This window comes from Apostichopus japonicus, chromosome 11, assembly GCF_037975245.1.
Source record: "Apostichopus japonicus isolate 1M-3 chromosome 11, ASM3797524v1, whole genome shotgun sequence".
NCBI classification, from domain to species: Eukaryota; Metazoa; Echinodermata; class Holothuroidea; order Aspidochirotida; family Stichopodidae; genus Apostichopus; species Apostichopus japonicus.
In genome coordinates this window covers 21,085,448-21,105,011 of record NC_092571.1, presented here as the reverse complement: position 1 = coordinate 21,105,011, position 19,564 = coordinate 21,085,448, and the positions used below count along the sequence as shown (strand labels likewise).

Sequence of the window (19,564 nt, the reverse complement as noted above, 5' to 3'; positions counted from 1 at the left end):
TTTTACTTGGACCTCCAATATCACCCCAGGTTTGTACTGCTGTTTAGATTTTTTCCTGATTTCTCGTCATATCGCCCATTCAGTATCCGAGTCGTCACACTCTCCAGGCATTCAATCAGACCATTCCTTCGTACATCTCTCTCTCACTCTCGCCAACGAAAAGAGAGGACCTGGTTACTGGAAGCTAAATAATTCTCTCTTAAGCGACCCCCAGATTATGTTTTTACGATCACAAATACCATCCAGGACTATGTACCCGACATCTCATACTCAAACCCATCATCGCGATGGGAAGGCCTCAAGTTTCTGATACGCAAAGATAGCATATAGACTTTGCAAGGAAAAAAGCAAAAGAAAGGCGACATAGAGAGGAAGAGCTTACAGAAAAAATAGCCCAACTGGAACAACATCTATTCAGTAACGATTCACCTGAGACCCGAACACATTTACAAGATGCTCGAAATGAACAGCTGCTCTTCTACGACATTAAACTTCAAGGAACTATTATCCGCTCTCGTGCTCGTTGGGTGGAACAAGGCGAAAAGAACACCAAATATTTTTTTTAACCTTGAGAAACGAAATAAACAAAAGAACTCTATTCGTAAGATTTGTGATGCTAATGGTAATATTCATACGGACGGTAATGTTATTCTCCAAAATATCAAAAAGTTTTATGGAAATTTATATAAGAGCAGTCATTGTAACCCGCATACGATTTTTCTTAATTTGCCCCCGAAGCATTTAAATCAGAACGACTCTAATAGCTGTGAAGGGGAACTTACGTTCGAGGAGTGTAGTATATCACTTAGCTCTTTAAATAATGACAAATCTCCTGGCAGTGATGGCCTTTCAGCAAATTTTTATAAAAAGTTTTGGCATCTTTTGGGGAACTATAGTTGACTCTTTAAATTATTCCTATACAATAATATCCATCTCTCTCATGAACAATCCAGAGGCATTATTACCCTCATTCCAAAACCTGCAGATTAAGATTCTACCCTCTTAAATAATTACCGCCCAATTTCTTTACTGAATGCGGATTATAAGATTGGTGCAAAGGCTATCGCTGCTAGACTGAAATGTGTCATTGAAACTCTCATTGGTCCAAACCAAACAGGTTTTTTACGCGGCCGGTTTATTGGGGAAAATATCCGGTACGTTCTTGATCTTATTGATCACTGTAATTTCCACAAAATGTCAGGTTTTATGTTGTTCGTCGATTTCGAGAAGGCTTTCGACAAACTAGAGTGGAGTTTTCTTATAAGATCTTTAAGGTATTTTAACTTTGGTCAAAGTTTTATAAATTGGGTGCGTACTTTTTACAGCAACTGCACAGCTTGTGTTTGCAATAATGGCTTTTCAACCGTTTTTTTTCGGTGCAGCGAGGCGTGCGTCAAGGCTGCCCGCTTAGCCCGTACTTATTTATTATATGTACTGAGGTTTTGGCTATCTATACAAAGTGTACAGCAGATTACATGGTATTGAAATTGGTGGTATCGAACCTTAGCTTCTTCAGTATGCGGATGACACCACATTCTTTCTGGACGGTAGCCATTCATCCTTAAATCAAGCTCTCCGTATTCTTAACATTTATAAAATTTCGTCGGGTTTGACTTATTAATATGGATAAATCCATTTTGTTTCCTCTCGGGTCTTACGTCCATCTCCACCCTGCTTTTGTAAACAACTATAATCTAAAGTTTTCCGCTGGTCCTGTTAGGATGTTAGGTATTTGGTTTACGCACAATGGGAACGATCTCTTTAGATTAAACTATATATCCAAACTTTCAAGGCTTAAAAGCTGTTTGCGACTTTGGTCTACAAGAGATCTTACCCCGGTGGGCCGCAACGTTCTGGTTAGAAGTTATGCACTATCACAGCTTGTGTATTTGTTTTTGGTTCTTCCTAACCCACCGCGTAACTTTATTAAGGATGTAGAAAGTACCATTTTTGATTTCATTTGGTCAGGAAACCCGGATAAAGTCAAGCGAAACAGTGTCATTAATGGTTTAGATAAAGGAGGTTTAAATGTTGTGCATATCCCAAGTTTCATTAATAGTTTAAAATGTACCTGGATAAAGCGTTCTTGCGATAACACTGAAAGAGTCTGGAAGCCAATTTTTACTGACAGTTTGTCCAAGTTAGGTGGTAAGCTGCTTTTTCAGTGTAATTGTAAGGTGGAAGATCTCCCACGCTTGTCTAATATGTTTGTAGACCAAACAGTTATAGAGCATGGCTGGAGGCTTCTTTTTAATTCTCCCTCTGATAACTTCGGTAATCAAATAATTTGGAACAATCATCATATTCGCATCAATAACAAGATTTTCTACTATGATTTCATGTACAAAAAGGGTGTGAAGTTTGTTTCGGATTTTTGGACATTAACAATAAGGCCCTAAGTTACCACACTTTCAAAGAAAAGTTCCAGCTGGCACACTTTCCCTTTACTGTTTACTGAGGACTGATTCGCATGTATCCCTCTTCAATGGATTCGGTGTAGCATTTATGACAGTACTAATTTAAATACTGATTTGTTTGATAACATATTGTTTTATACAGGTTCTGTTTCTCAGTATCTTTATCGTAATTTCTACATGACTAAAATCGCCGTGGAGCCAACTGCTATGGCCAAATGGAAAGCAGAGTTTAGGGGTTTCAGTTGTCACGATTGGAGTAACATTTTCATTATGCCCTGGTACTCTATTTCTGAGACGAGACTCTCCTATACTTTCAATTCCGTTTCTTACATAGAATTCTTCCAACCAACAGACTCCTTTACCTCATGGGTATCTCTGACAACACGTTATGTTCATTCTGTAAAATTGAAATTGAAACCATTCATCACCTTTTCTGGGAATGTCACAGCACATCTTCTTTTATAGGTGAAGTGGTCAGTAAGGTTATTGGTATAAATATTCACTTCACAAAAGAGGATTTCTTCTTTGGGTTTTTATGAAAGAAACGTCACCCTTATAATTTTCTCATTCTTCATCTTAAGTTCTATATATATTTTCAGTACCAAGCGTCAAAACAAGACCTTAAGTTGTAATGAATTTATTCATAAGTTCACGTTTGCATTAAAGGTGGAGAACTATATTTTTCGTCATAACAAAAAAAATAATCAGAATAAAATTAATTTCGAGGAACTCAAGGATGCTTTCTCCTCATTAATAAATACCTCAAATATTTAATTTTTCGCAGTTTCCCCATCCTCAATTGTTATGTTTTGCTGTTATTCGTTGTAATATTTTCTAGTAAGTCTGGGATTCTTCTTGTGGATTTTTCTATAATTTGTAGTACTTCTTCTAATTGTTCTTATCATACTTATTTGTTTTCTATCCGCCACGTTGGTCGTTATTATACTGCATGGTGTTGCTCAATTTCATTGTTATTTAACTTTTGCTATTTTTGAATAGATACGTTATTTGCATATTTGTATATTAATGTATAGTTGAAATAAACGGAGGAAAAAAAACAAACAAAAAACAAAACAAAAAACAAATTTTTATAAACGCGAGCAGTACCGTAATCATAAAAAGAACTTGCTCACCAAATGCGCATTCTAGTCCTTCTTTTGAGTGCATCACTATATATAACTATAACGTTAATACCATTTTTTAAATTTTATTTAGAGTATATTGATTTCAATAGCCGCCATTATCCACACGATGACAATTAAATGCGTTTACGAATGACACACTTCCTGAATGAATATATTTTATTTTAGTGTATGTCTTTCTTAGAAAAGTTAAACTCAAAGAGGAATTTTCCTTAGTCTTTTTTCTTCTTAGTGGATCATACCAAAACCCATGGCTCTCGTTAGAATTAAACTTAACCCATCTGCATTTGAAACAGTATCAATACTATTAAGTCCATCATGTTTCTTGTTATAAACACAGATCTTAAAGCTTTATCTGGCTTTTCGACCAGGTTAATTTATTGAAAATATTAACTCGTAATACTTCAAGTAATAGGAAAGTCAATTAGACAAGTCGGTGAATAAATACAATTAAGAATGGCGAATGTTTCAGAATAGTTTTTGCTATTGGCGTGAGGTCACGAGAAGACCACATGTTATTAAAGGCATTGAAGACTCGACCCAAACCGCGTGCCGCCCTCTGTAAACAAAGTTAACTTTCCGTTGCTTGCAAGTGAAGTTGCTTTCTTGTCGCTGCAAAATGCAGACAGTAATGAAACGTGGTATACCTTGTTATCTTTTATCTAGACCTGAGATGTCCATCGCGGCTATGTACACTGTGTTGTGGGTATTGACCGTAGCATGTATGTATTGACCGTACACTAGTGTCTAATTGCCGACTGTAGCAAGCTGTTATTTTCTGGGATCGATGGTGGTGTCTAACACTTCTGTTAAACCTCATTCGAAACTAGATCAGATTACCGGCATCAGACGTTTCTTTGTGCGCGAGTCTTCACTCCCTTTAAGCGTTTTAATACAAGATTGTGCGTTTCTATAATGTGATCAGGTTTTCATTATATTACAGAGTTAAAGGTCATCTTCAACATCAGTTTTAAAGACGAAACTTGTATTTTTGAGCTTACGTTGGTGTTTTTCTTTGACAGTATCTCCTATTTCTATAAACTTTGCAACCGCGTTCGCTTTGATCTTGATGGACTTGAATTTCGCTGATTTGGTTCTCTGCAATCTCTGTGATAAAGGCTTGTCAGTGTTACCAAGGAGATCGTCGGTAGGGATGCCCCGGTCAATTAAAACACTGCTCTCCTTTTTACTCAGTTTCAACAAATCGGTCACATGTTTCATCCTCATTTGTCTAACATATTCTCGTTGCCTCTGAACATTGTCCGCCATATTGGCAAAGCTGCGGCCATGGTAACGTCCATATGGTAACATTTCTGACGTCACTGGTCGTTGCGCGGTCTCCGTTTCCAACGAGTTTGCTAACATTCTATGCAAAGCTCCCCAATATAATCTATTTTCCTTGAGGTTATCTTGTAACTTCTCGCAAACTACTTCTCGTTTGCAGTTTTCTATTTGTAAAGTAGCATCGATTTGTTTGCATAACTCGCTTAGTTTGAGTTCTTCCAGGGCATTCAAAATGGCGGCCCTTCTCGTTATTCTTTGACTCGTCAATTGCAAGGTCATCCAGCGATCAAACCCGCTCGGAAAGGCGTTGGTTGGATTGGTATCTTTGTTCATGTTGTCGGTGTATAGTTTCAATGATAATAATCTTTAAAGTGTAATAAGCCAATTTTTCAGACAGCCATGGAACCAAGGTGGTGATCAGGAACCTGCAACAGGCAAAATTAGACGAAAAAAGGACAAAATTAGGCAAAATTAGAATAACACTCACAAAACGCCTATGTGAAAATAATCTCTTTTGAAATGCTAAAATTTCTGACAAATATATCACCGACTGCAAAATTTACCTGAAAGTAACATTTCCGTTTAAAACTAATCTTTTGACACGGTTTGATAATATTGCTTGCATGCATCGTCTGAAACCGTTATAGTTACATTGAGAAACTTTGACAACTATGAACTACTTTTGATGAACTGATACGCAAAATATGTTTTTTTAGGTGACATATTTCCCTTTGTCCTCTTTTTTGTGTTTAGACCTCATACCTATCTATCATGCTAACATCCGACTTAAATGTATGCTGTATAGGCCCCAAATATGCTTGAAATTGAAATATGGGTCACCTTTGGTCAAAATTCTTAAAACTGTTTTTATTACAACCTTCGAGGAAATATTCCTCACTAGGACATTCAGTCATCTTGTGTGAACAATGTATGAGAACAATTTGGAGAAATAACGACCTCCAGGAAAGTACTTTTTTGAAAACTTCTAGCAAATATAGCTTGCTATAATTTGGGGTCTTTATACAGATTACCTTTAAATACTCATTTTATTCGGTCATAACCCGATTCGGGTCTAAACATTTAATGGTATCAGAATACGAGCAATTGACGCAACGTTCACACAGACAACGAAACACTGAACACATTCATATTATCCAATGTTTATATCATACGGTACGTACCTGTAAACACTTTACACCGGCAACGTTAAATGAAAGGCCTATATCGACACATATAGCTCAACCATGCCAGTAGGAAATACCGTAAAAGAAAGCATTTTAGCCATTTGTCCTATACATTAGGCCTATACCGCACTGAACCCCTAGCTGTGTTATAAATGAGACTGTGAATTCCTTCACTGCAATCCGTGGGTTTTATAGAGCTCGTGTTATCAACGTTTATGGGTGTGATTACGTAACGCACTTAGTCTTTTAGACAGGTTAATTACCTCACGACGGAAGTACAGAATATGATTTGTGTTTTACCATCAAACAAAGCTTTTTTCTTTTGTGTACCATCAAACATTTGTTTTAACATTTACCAATTTGTTTTACCATCAAACAAATCATAGTAACAGGTTATTTCGTCTTCGAGGATATAGTGTCGTAAAGAAAAAAAGAAAAAAAATTCCACCAGTAGAAAATATATATATATATTTATCCCTATTACACAAAAAAAAAAAATTGTCTCTATGACAATAAGGTAATGTTAGTCACCTACATAACCATGTAGTTTCTTTAGTATCTAGCTGGGAGATAGGTAAGTATTTTGTGGAATTGAAACAAAACATCAGCGATGTTATTGATATGCGCAAACTTGCATTTGTGAACCATTGAAATTTAGAGTAAATAGGTAAACGTTGTAATGTACTCATTATGTTATCTTATTGTGTGATATAATAATTATGTTATCTTCGTTCATTACCTATAGTGGATGTATTTTGGCTTTTATCAGACAGTTTAAAAGGGTTATATAAGTAAAACGATTAATGGAAAACTGACTAGGAAATTTTAAATCAATGGTAACTTTAGGAGCAAAGACGTTTTATTGCTAGAAACGGAATCACCGAACCAGCTTAATGACCTCTGGATTGCAACCCAGGGTAACTGGTTCTAGCTTTAATTTTTTTTGGCTCTTCTCCATAGTTTAAAAATTAATATAATAATTAATAAAACTATAGAGATTGTTGTTTTAAATTCGATTAAAAGGATCAAATGCCTTTAATTCGATTTTAGAGAGAGAATTACTTCAAATAGGAATATTCATTAACGAACATGAGAAATGTATATTTTGTACTTAGTAAAATAATAATAGACCCAAAAAAGTCCTGACGTTTCGATCCTAGCAGGATCTTCTTCAGAGGCTGAATGACAAGTTACAGTAACAGAAGGGACAAATACACACACAGAATACAGACAGGTTAATCAGCAGGTTGAACACAAAAGAGATAGATGTAAGAGGATTAGTAGACAAGGGATGGAGAGAAGAAAGAAACCAACAGGGGGAAGAGGAGAGGTAGGAGATAAACTGTAGAGGGACAAATAGAGGGAAAAAAACCAATTGATCTGAAATTAGTAAAGAAGGTGTTTTAGATGGTAAATAATGTTCATGGAGAACACTTTAAAATTCTATAGATCTTTACCTTCTTTGACATGAAATAAATATAAATACTGAAAGCATTACTTATATCTGTGGTATGATCTTCCAGTTCGTATAGGATTTTTTTTACCATACAGTCTGCTAGTCATATTATCAACACAAAATAAATCATTAACCAGATTTTTTTCCCTCTCTCTAATCGGCATTAATGATATAATTTAATACTTACCTATAAATGTTTAACTGTACTCCAATAAAATTGTGACAATTCCAAAGTATACTTCCACTTCAGAGGAGATAAACTCAGGTCGTGAGAGAATCGCAAAGTTCAAATATTTGAAAGCTTAGTTCGACTTTCCAAACCTTAAATAATGGCATAATTTCACTGTATACGTACGGAGGAAGTTCGATTTCAAATAAAACTCAACTCTGTTGAACAGGTTTTAAAGAGAGATCCATTTCGAATGACTAACGCTTTAATTATGTTGATAATTATCAAGTTTTATAGGATCTTTTTTCTGTTAAAACATCCAGTCGTTTGCGCATATGCACGCTATATATTCTTGCTGTTTCCTTGTTCAATGCGACTGTTTATTGTCTGTTATTTGTCGATAGTTGGCATGAGAGACGGTCCAGAGAATGAAACATATTTAACCTTGAATATTTACAATAGCGAGATTACAGTCCATATCAACATTGCTTCATCCTTAGATATCGACTTGGAAAAGACAACAGGATAAGGATTTATAAGTTCAAGTTATGCAACCGAGGACTTTATCCACAATTTCCTGAAAGGCATGGATCAGTGTACATAGATTTACTAAGATGTATGACATAAAAAGTGTAATAGGCACCTGAAAATGTAATCTATGACTGTCAACATTGTAAGTCTACGGAGTCGATAAATTGATCGATTTTCTTGCTCAGTTATCGACTAGTACTGTCTTGTTCCACGTGGGGGAACATTTATCAATGGTCAACGATATTTCCACTTCCCTCGTCTGTACACAATGTGCTTTATCTACACACAATGTGCTCCACACCATGGGACGTTAAGTGTATTCCACCATTGAAGGTCGATATAGTCAATATATAAACACTACAGGTAGAAATAAGATAATTTCAATAGTTTATGTTGAGTTCAGATTGGTATGTACGAGTAGTACGGTAAATCATAAGGTCCCCGGTTCAAGTCACTCCCAGATTAATGTATATGTCGTCCAGTTACAGAGTTGTTGACAATTAACAATTCATAATCATGGACGTTAAATATGAATGTAAGAGACTGACTTCGGTCAGCTTGCGGCTTTAATAAGCCAATGAGGCTTCTTCGCGAGTTCCTGCTTGCAGGAGGATCTAAAATACATACAATACATACATAGTACAACTGCATTGAATAGGTACAAGGACAAACTTGAATATCCCTTTGTATGAGTACGAGTACAAGAGCTTAAACCAGTACGCCATTTTGAATTAGTTCCATACTATTGAAAATGCCCGAGTATGAGTTGCGAGTACAAATGAACAAGTTCGAGTACCCCGGAGTACAGGTAACTATATATGCTAGAAAACGAGTATCGACTCACGACAAGACAAGTGTTTTGGTTTCCTAATCCCATAATAACATGTATTTAATTATCATGACAAGTATAATACAATTACCTGAAAACTTCGTTCGACTTTTTGAAAGGAAATTAAAAAGAATTTCCAATACAGATTGTAAGCCTGTTAATGTTTTGTATTTGAAGCCAGGCTTGTATGTAAACAATTTAGTAAACTAACAACAGGTGTAGCGTGTGGGTCAGATAATATTCCTTTGTGGATTTTTAAATATATGTTTCAAATGACTTAGTACCAATATTTATATCTATCTTTCAGGAAAGCAATACAAAATAATGAAATACACCGTGTGGTGTGGAAAACCGCTTTAACAGCTCCTGTCCCAAAGATAAAAAAATCCATGTAATGCAAACGACCAATTTATCTAGCAAGTATTGTATTTAATGGTATGCAAAAGCTCCTTCTAAATCGGATAATGCATAAAGTAACGTATTTGATGACTTATCAATTTTATATTTATACTGGAACAAATAAATTGAATAGAATAGAAAATAGAAATAGATTGGTGATATTATAGGTATGCCCATAGCATATAGCGTATTTTTCATGAATTGCGCAGAGACTTGAATATCCCCAAAAGTTGGTTCGTATTTTGAGACACGGCGACTAAGCACGCAAATCGAAGACCCGAACCCTGCAGTTGGGTTTGATACTTCAGTGAGCAGACACTGTAGGTATACTTCTCGATCTCAACTCGCTGAAGATTACCTTTCTTTGTGTCTGGTGTAGTCTGCAGATTTATCGGTAAAGGAGGACTTGTACTAACAGTAAAGGGGTCATCCTATCCTACATTCGGTTGGGCAAAATGAATTTGTCTTGGAATGTAAAAATAGTGGTAAAATTGGATGAAACATGAAATGGGTTTATTTCAATGATTATTTACTGTTGTCTGCTATGATTTCTGACTGTTTTATGCTTTATTGATTCACATTCCAGGACAGCACTAGGAAGAACAGTGTATTTTCTGTTAGGTATCAGACTAAAAAAATTGATGTAGATTACGAATGTCTATCATACATACATAAATACACAAATATGTTAATATATACACTGTGAGCAAACAAACAAAGACACCTAGAAACAGCAGAGAAAGTCTAAACAACAATAAAATGAAATCCCAAGCAGAATACAGAAAAGATTTAGGGAGACGACAGGCAGAGGATAAATCAAGAATCGCAAAGATCATTAATCGGATGAGAAAAACAAGCCGTTAACGCCATGTACTTTCTACGAGCAGAGCTAGTAGAATTTCGCTTTCGAAGCAATGTATTTTTCAACGTTAAGAATAAATTTCATTTTATAGAAGAACTTAAAGCAATCAGGCCTAATATTGTTATACTAACAATTGAAAATGTGCTATTTGATATGGAGGATAACGAAATTCAGTGGGTCATAACCAGCTACAAGCTTGCCGGAGAAAAAATCTTCTTATGAACAAATCAACTGTCTTCCAAAAAATTGTCTGTTCGCAATCTAAAAGGAAGCTATACGTCACATGACAGGACCAGAATAAATGTTCAATTGTTTCATCCTCAATATTTCAAAAGGTACAGATCGGGGAAGCCGCCTTGTTCATTAAAGTTAAAAGCCGATTTTGGTACCTAAGATGCGGTGCAGAAATCTGAACTGGAAATATTGGATTTTAGCTTCAGAAAGCGTGCGGATAGGAATCTTAAATATAGTTAACCAATCGTCCTGTGAGAAGTCAAAAATAACGCTCCACTTAGCGCAGGCCTTTGGTGGAAGTGAAATACAGTCAATAAGGTGGAGGATAGACCAACTGCGACAATTTAGAATTGCGAGGCACACGATTGAAAAGGTGATCTTGCTGGTCCCCGACATCGTTTACAAAACTAAGAGAATCTTTCCAATTTCTAGGGATTGCAGAAAGGATCCCATAGAAACGAGTAAAGGGATACCTTAAAAGGTTAAATTTGGTCAGAAAAGCATTAAAGGACAATTGCTACACATCTGGCAAAAACATATCCCTCACAAACAGTAAACCGGCGTCGTGAAGCATAATAATAATAATAAGTTTAGAAATGCGACAAATAGAAAACTCAACATGCAGAAGCCCGTTTAATGGTAAAATTGTTGGTTGTCTTTGAGTCCACATCTCATCAAATTCAATGAAGTTTCTGGATTAAAATTAATAACGACACGTGAATTATTATACCGGTAGTTATTTTGTTGTGTAAGTCATTACCATCAGGCTTATATATTCAAAACTGAAAACTTATCCCTTACTTATATCTATGGCTCTTCAATATGTGGGCAAAAGTCTGCTCTTGCCTTATCATTTGGTTATGTGTGAAAAAGAAATCTTACCTTTTACATGAACGACACAGCTGTCGATGTGATGTTTCAGTAGGTGGTTGGCAAACTCCGCATGCGACGACTTCTGTCCAGCTTCACCATCTCCAGATGGAGTTTCAAATTCTTTCTTTTGTTGTACCCAAGAAGGAAAAGAATCTAAAAAGGTATACACTCTTGTGTCCTCACGTTTGGCCCGATCGAGACTATAAGCACGTTTTGCTGGAGGTTTACCACTCGGGGGTCTTCCTCTTGGTCGTTTAGGAGGAGGTGCACACGCTACAACACTCTCCATAGCTATAACGGACAGTGTAGCCTGTCAGAAAAATTACACTATGCGAGAGTGCATATACAGGTCTAGTGCATGGTGCTGAGATGGGTACACACAGCGTATACACTACAGTGTGTACAATATCCTACGCACACCGTCTATATAAAACTTTTCGGCAACGGTTTTCCGAGCTTGGTAGTCCAATAACCGCGCATGGGCAGTGAATTAATTGTACACCTCCCACCAAAAATCACGATATCTGTCTTTTATTAAGTTTAATGTTAATATTTTAATAGTGTACATGATGAATTATTTGCGAAATATCATGGCTGGTGCACTTTGCTAAGAGTAAACAATGTTTAACTTGTTTCGATAACTGTATCAAACTGCCAAAGTTTGGTCCTCCTTTTTATTTCATACATTGACTTATTTATTTGTTTATTGATAAATATTTGGTAGGCTTAAATATAGACACCAAATATAATTACAATGAAAGGGGCAAAGTACAGTTAATCTCTAACGGGTGTATAAATATTGGTGACTTGGAGATCATATAAAACATAACTGAATACAACTGATAGTGTTATTAATGTTAACCGTATAGTAAATATAGTGCTGCAATTACGTACATTCCTATATAGTCAGTACCATATCTAGGCTATATGTTACGGCCGTCAACCTGTTAAAAACAAAAGCAAAATGTCTGAGCTTGACACGGGTAAGTTCCCTACTCTAATTTTCTTTATAGCAGCATTACAATCGACGCCATGTGGGCGTTTGCGTACGAGGTGGGGGTTCCCAATTTGGGACGGTCCAGTACGCCTATACATGAGGGTCCACAACTATATTTTGTTTTAACAAGTAATAAAACCTAACAATTATAATCTTTTATTTGCTAACGGTTGCTTTACAAAAGAATGTCTTAATCTAATAGGAATGGAAAATTATTCTTGCTTCAAGTCGTGTTCAGAAGTTAATTTATCGATGTATCCATTCCCGCGAATCAAATCTAGGCAGCACATTTTTTTTGTGTGAACTTGACTTAACTCAAGCAACCTGCATGCGGGCTTAGGAATCTCATATCACATATAGAATAAGCAAAGCTCTTATAAAAAAAAAAGCCTTAAAAATATCCTTACATGACCAGATGCAACTATCAGACCAGCTGCATTACAATCATAACTATATATGAGATGTGAAATAGCGATGCCTTTGAAAATCCCTTCCCTCTGTAAACCCAATTCACCCACGTCCCACCCTTATCAAAACAACCCCCCCCCCCCATACAAGAAACCTTCTCGAGAAAAGTACTTACACGGTATAAAAATTACTGTTATTTCATTATTTTTTTTTTCTATTTAATTATCTAATTTTGTAGGAATAATTGACTCGGCGAAGCCCATGTTACGGGTCGAAGATAATAGTGTTGTATCGTTGTTTGCTTCAAAAGAATACATGAAGGACATTTACGACCTAAAGATTCGAGATACAGATGTTACAATTGTTACCTGGCCAAAGTCAGGTAAGTCTCATGACCATGTCGAATAACCTATACCAAAACTAAAAGCTGTTGACATCATTCATGGTGGTGTCGGGGTTAAAAGGATTTTCTGGTGGTTGAAATTGACAGCTTAGCAAAATTGCAGAACATGTTCTACAATTTTCCAACTATATCAGGATCCAACGATAAATCAACAAGAAAATTAGGATTTATAATGGCCTACCCGGTAAGTAACGCTATTGAAAAACATTGCCCTAAAGATCTCACGGACCGCATATCAGCGACGAAACAGTTCACTTGAGGGAGGGGGACCCATGGCCCGGGCCAATGATTAGATGGGGCCAATAAAGCGAGCGAAGCCAGCGATTACAAGCGCAACGAGCAGCCATTCGCTAAGTTCATCGCACTAGTGCAATAACATTCGGTTACTGCATATTCTACAACCTGTCACCTTTGAACGCAATGTGCTGAGTGAAACGTTTTTTTGTAGGGTTGGGCCAATAACGCTCCAGGGCTCAGGGCTCTCCCCTTAACCCACAGACGTTAAGTCGCTACCACCTATACGGTGATCCACTTCCTTAAAGTAATTGAGGATAGAGCCAGCCAGAGGAATATTCCCCTTAGTTTTATGACTATTATACTGTATATTTCTTCAAACCATATTTCTTTCAGTTAACAACAACTCGACGTAACATATTGAATACAGACAAGTTGACTTGTGAAAGAGCTTACTTAACGGTTGTGGGGGCGTGATACGATAGAGAGGGGGTAGATCCAGAATTTTATAAAGAAAGGGTGTAGCCCTGGAGTCTTTGAAGCAGACTCTCGTGTATGGGTGTCGGTGAGGAGGGAGGGAGGGGGAGGGAAGACTTCTCACAGAAAAGAAAGAAATTATAGGCATATTCAGAGATAAAGTTGGACTACAATTAGGTCTACATGCAGGGTATACAGTGCTAATAACTATTTTTTTTTTATTATTGTGTGACTAAGAAAGGGGTGGACCGTAAACCCTCTACCCCCACCCACTAAGAACATAATAAGAGATGGTAGTTCTGGTACCAACACTGGTCCAATTCAACTTCTCATCGTAAATATTTCATCATGCTCATTGTTCCTAAACATTTCTGGATACAGTAAATTACTGAAATAACTGAGTCGACTATTATTTTAAACGTTAGATCATGGTTTGTTTTTATATTAATGCCGTTTTCTTTCAGGTACAACATGGTCGCAGTACATCATGAGTCAAATCGTTCACGGTCAAGAACATGTGAAAGAGAAAATATTTCTAATGGAACACGTTTTTCTCGAAATTCCTCAAAACATTAAAGTAAGGCATAAAAATAATGGTTTTACTATCAATTACATTTTGTATTGGAAAGCTGAATTTAAGGAGTATTAAAATGACTTTCTGTTGATTTATTTCTTGTTTAAAGATTGTAGTTCCCTTCGAAGAGAATATGAGACCTCCACGCCCCCGGCTCCTCCTCCCCACCCCTTCCAAGTTAATATCTTCACGCTTTCAAATATACGGTAATAATTAAGGCCCTTTTAATAGCCTCACTGTATGGATGAATTTGTGATTTAAAGAAAAACTCTAGGCACATACGAAGACTAACGTGCAGACAGCGTTTGGGGCAACGCTACTTGGTAACGTCTTTGCAACGTTACTGTGTACTAAATTGCGAGAACGTTTATCAAACATTTTTGATTGACGTTGCTATAACGTTATAAGGTTCTAAGTTATCTTCAAAAACGTCAATAATGAGCCTTCTATTTGCTTCTGTAACAACATATTTAAGATTCTGCCTTTGTGTGTGTGTTTGTGTTGTTTTTTAAATATGCTATTTCACAGTCTAAACATTGAAATTTAATTCGTCTGTGTCTGTATTTATTATATTTTCGACATGTAGGATTTAAGCTCAGATGGCTGCTACAAGTTAGCTGAAGAAGCTCCTTCACCACGATTCTTGAAATCTCATTTTCTACTGCGATTTTTGCCTCATGAAATATTCGAAAAGCGAGCCAAAGTCATCTACGTAGCAAGAAACCCTAAAGATGCAATCGTGTCCTATTACAACTTCTGCTTAGCAAATCAATTGTTGCCAACTTACGGATGGAATGAGTTTATCGAACAGTTCACTGCGGGTTTACGTAAGTTATAATATCACTGATAACGCTGTAAACTAACATATTCACTTAACGGTATACATATGATTAGCACTGCGTTAGACAACGCTGATGTACTATATAGCTTGAGAGAACATAAACTGGGGAACGTTTACAAATTGGTTGAGAATGTCACGACTTTAGTTCTGTTCAATATCCTATCATATATTCAATATTCCCATCCCAATATATATATATATATATATATATATATGTATATATATATATATATATACCGGTATATATATATTTATATATATATATATATACCGGTATATATATATATATATATATACCGGTATATATATATTTATATATATATATATACCGGTATATATATATATATATATATGTGTGTGTGTGTGTGCGTTTGTTTTGCTATCTGACCGAGGACTTGAACAAAAGAATTTCAGGTCCTCGGTTGTGATTTCTAAAGAATCACCACGTCCTCGGAAGAATTCTATTGTATGGGGTATTGTTAAAGTTAGGATACGTGGATTTGAACAATGGAAAATACAATGGGTTCCTCGGTCTGAATGAAACACAAACATGTGTGTGCGTGTGTGTGTATATCTGAATTAAATCCACGAACTAATTTTACAATTTCGTGATTGATTTAATTTTAAGTTCCGTTCGGTGACTGGTTCGAGCACGTCCTTCAATTTTGGGAGAAAAAAGATGAACCGAACGTCCTTTTTATCAAATATGAAGATATGAAAAAGGTGAGCAGACACTGCAATATTACATTTGTTTTCCATATTGACAGTGGCGGAGCAACAGGGGGGTTGGGGGGTTTTAACCCCCCCCCCACTTTTTGAAGAGGGGGGTTGGCCCACACAATCAACCCCCCCCCCCTAGTTTTTGCCAGTAATGTTCTGTTATAGCCTATGTTATGTGCTCCAAATGGCATAATAAATCAAATTATTAATTTGAAATTGTTAAAGTCATTTCAACCTTTTACCTGGTAGGCTACATCAACAATTAACGACCGAAAACCGAGTTAGAATTGACCCACACATTATTTCTAGCCCCTTTCCCCCACCTTGCGCATTGGAACTTGTAGCTCATAGCGCTAACTTCACCCCACAACAGACATACACAAAATAACGTTTTGTTGTTGTTGAATAGCTTTGGAACTGTATACACTTGCCAACTTCAACGTGGTGAAGGAAGGAAAAGAAAAAGAAGAAAGAGAGAAAAGGAGAAAAGGATGGAGTAGAAAATACGGCAAGAAAACGGGAAGAGAAAGAGGAACAGTGACAAAATTATTCGAATTTGTAAAGCAAACAGCAGATATCACATCATATCAGTGAGCATGAAAATGGCGTTCCACGATAAACAGCCTCCAAACCATGGGCGCAGATCCTGGTGAGGACAGCGGGACGCGTCCCCACCAACTTTTTCAGTAGTGGGGACATGAAATACCGTGGCCCCACCAATTTGTCTTGACCAATAGCTGCATTTCAAGTTCCCCTGTATTGAACTTTGGCGCAGTTTGATCCAGCATTGTGCAAATGACATGCAGCAGTTCTCATTTTATTGTATTTTATCCACAGTTGTTAAATAATGGACGGAAATCGCATTTGCGGCAGTCTATATTTATTTTCTGGGAGAGGACCCCTGACCCATCGTATATACATAAGTCTACTTGGATTATTTGTCCCTGATTTTCTTTCTGCAGACGCCCATGTATTTCTCCAAACTAAATTTCTAAGCCATGAGATCTAAAACTTAAGGAGGTTTAGGAGCATCATTAGGTCTGGGAAGTGTTATTTCCGGCGATCTGGGAGGTATATTTGCCCCAAAAAAATCCTTCGCTACGCGCGAACCCATGGTCGCGCTCCGTTTAGATAGTGTCATAGAACAGACACGCGTCCCCACCATTATCCAAGACTGATCTGCGCCCATGCTCAAAACTGTCGATGTGTGTAGTGTTCGGTTTCGGAAATATCTGGTATATTTTTATTTCCTTCAACGAAAGTTTTTAGTAGCCGTCTGAATTTTCGAAAATTCCCTAACCAACATTCTTCATTATACTTCATCATACTCGTGCAATTTTGACCCGTCTGTTAGGGTTTGAAGGAGGTTTTTCTATATCGGTTGTCCATAGATGATATTTTGTGCAACATTATGGGTATGTTTTGAAGTGAATTTATTCACGAGAATTGTGAATTTTCAAATTCTGAACAGTGGGGCTGACGGATATTGTGGGCCGCGATGAAGAATCACCTACAAAAGCAATGATCCACAGGATATGTGATGAAGTCGAACGTGATGTGTGACTGGTGACAATCTTCAAAAAGGTTATAGATGAGAAAAAAGTATTTGGAAAAAACTTGGTTCTCAGGCAAAAGTGTACATATGGTTGGTCAGTTTCAAGCCCGAGAAGTGCCATTTCCGGTGATCTGGGGGTACCAAAACCAGAAATTTGCTTGTACGCTGCGCGCCAACCAATGGTGGCGCTCCGCTTAGATAGTAATACGCGCCCCCGGGTTAGAGAATCCTGCATACGCCCCTGGTTAAATGCAGCTTTTCAAGGCCTGGGCAGTGCCATTTACTGCAATCTGGGAGGCAATATTTGCCAAAAAATTCTTGTGCACTTCGCGCCAACTTATGGTGGCGCTCCACTTAGATAGTGAGCCAGCAGTTATGACTTTTTATTTCATCAATGGCCTGCAACCCCCCCCCCCCCCCACTTCTGACAAGAAATCTCCGCCACTGCATATTGATCTAAATCTCCCTGTTTCCTTTAAGCTTGAAGTTGGACTTGTTAATTGCTTTAACATTGATTGCGTTAATGGATTTACTAATTTCATTATTTCATCTTGCTCTGGCCTCTTTCTCTCTCTCTTTCCATTTTTCTTGCTCAGGATTTGAAGAAAGTCGTAAACAAAATGGCTGTGTTTTTAGATAAGACATTGACAGACGACGAGATTAATGAAATCTGCAGGAACTCCACTTTTGCAAATATGGCAGCAAATCCAAAATCAAATCCTGATGTAATTCTAGGCGAGAAGAAAGATTGGAAGAAGAAAGAAGGAAGTCACATTAAATTTATGAGGAAAGGTTCGTATTCTCCTTATTGTTTGGCAAAATAAGTGCTATGGTCAAAATGGACCCAGGCAGGATAGCATTAGAGTCCAAGGTGCAGCCATTATGTTTGTACCGGTTGTGATAAATGTTATGTCGTCCAGGGGAGGGGTTAAATGGGAGTGGTTAAATGGGAGGTGTTTCCCCCGTGAAGAAATGTAGTGAAATGGAGGTTGGTATAGATGCAAAATGGTGCTATTTGTACAACTTTTGAAACAATGTTGAAGAATTTTCGACTATGTAGGTTGTACTGAATAAGAAAAAAAAAGCCTGTACCAATATGTTGTAATACTCTGTAAGAGGCATCGAATCCTGTGTTCTGTGTGTGCAATCCTTGGTCTTCTGAAGGTCTTCCGTAATATAAGCAAAGTCCAAGCACTGGGCATACGTAAGCTTCCAATCTATTTAGAGGAACGTTTTGCCTCGCCCCCCCCCCCCTCACCCGCCCCTCTAACATGTTGAAATGTAGTATAATTGTGACCAATTTATCACATTTGTTCTTCCTGATCTTTTAATTACTTACCTTTCCTGTTAAACAATTAAGGAATGCTTTTTTGACAAATTCATTCTTAACACTTAAATATATTGCGTGAGATTCTGCTTATTTTGTCAGTTCTTAGTTTTCTCCGATCATGCGCACATATGAGATCATGAAACTGCAAACTTAAAGACAACTATGAACCCACAGATGAACTAGTTTAATCTTTTCCTATTCGTTTTGCATTAAGGTGTCGTCGGCGATTGGAAGAATTGGTTTACCGTAGCTCAAAGTGAAATGATTGATGAAATTTACAAGGAGAAAATGAAAGGAACTGGTCTGGAATTTTCCTTCGAGTAGTCCAAAGTTTTGACGGCAGTCTCTCTCCAGCCTATTATTTATATCAGGCTCATTCCAAGTGGAATAATTAAAACCCTTCAAACATCAAATCATATTAGTCTAGTTATCTGTTAAATTCAATACAAAAATTACAAAGTCTTCAGCTTATAAAAAAGGTGGTCTAGTGATTCAGAAGGGGAGGTAATATGGCGATGCGATGATAAACTTAGTAAATATATATATATATATATATATATATATATATAAAGCCTTTATATATATATATATATATATATATATATATAAAGGCCTTATTTATATATATATATAGCTTCTTCGTTC

At 36.9% G+C, this 19,564-nt stretch overlaps 2 protein-coding genes across 4 annotated transcripts; one reads left to right on the top strand and one right to left on the bottom strand.

Annotated features, from left to right (window-relative positions):
* Positions 1-394: 394 nt before the first annotated feature.
* Positions 395-11,918, bottom strand: LOC139976480 (uncharacterized). Of its 3 annotated transcripts, none has more exons than XM_071985266.1 (2): positions 11,390-11,918; positions 395-5,268 (listed from the first exon to the last, which is right to left on the bottom strand). In XM_071985266.1, the coding sequence occupies exon 2, from the start codon at positions 5,174-5,176 to the stop codon at positions 4,505-4,507; it is 672 nt and encodes a 223-aa protein (XP_071841367.1). In that variant the 5' UTR covers positions 5,177-5,268; positions 11,390-11,918; the 3' UTR covers positions 395-4,504. The 3 variants fall into 3 exon arrangements, with proteins under 3 accessions (XP_071841367.1, XP_071841365.1, XP_071841366.1); XM_071985264.1 differs by lacking the exon at positions 11,390-11,918 and adding an exon at positions 7,671-8,276; XM_071985265.1 differs by lacking the exon at positions 11,390-11,918 and adding an exon at positions 6,025-6,173.
* Positions 11,919-12,221: 303 nt separating this feature from the next.
* On the top strand, positions 12,222-19,444 carry LOC139975914 (sulfotransferase 1B1-like). Its single transcript, XM_071984204.1, has 7 exons — positions 12,222-12,363; positions 13,024-13,167; positions 14,364-14,476; positions 15,060-15,300; positions 15,943-16,037; positions 18,186-18,381; positions 19,134-19,444. Exons 1-7 carry the CDS (start codon positions 12,345-12,347, stop codon positions 19,241-19,243), a joined length of 918 nt encoding a protein of 305 aa, XP_071840305.1. The 5' UTR covers positions 12,222-12,344; the 3' UTR covers positions 19,244-19,444.
* Positions 19,445-19,564: the final 120 nt, after the last annotated feature.

Bases quoted from the DNA above. Each gene is read 5' to 3' on its own strand.
- LOC139976480 (XM_071985266.1), bottom strand. From the start codon at position 5,176: ATGAACAAAGATACCAATCCAACCAACGCCTTTCCGAGCGGGTTTGAT.
- LOC139975914 (XM_071984204.1), top strand. The intron at 13,168-14,363 runs GTAAGTCTCATG...GTTTTCTTTCAG, and splicing joins TGTTACCTGGCCAAAGTCAG to GTACAACATGGTCGCAGTAC. The intron at 15,301-15,942 runs GTAAGTTATAAT...TTTAATTTTAAG, and splicing joins ACAGTTCACTGCGGGTTTAC to TTCCGTTCGGTGACTGGTTC.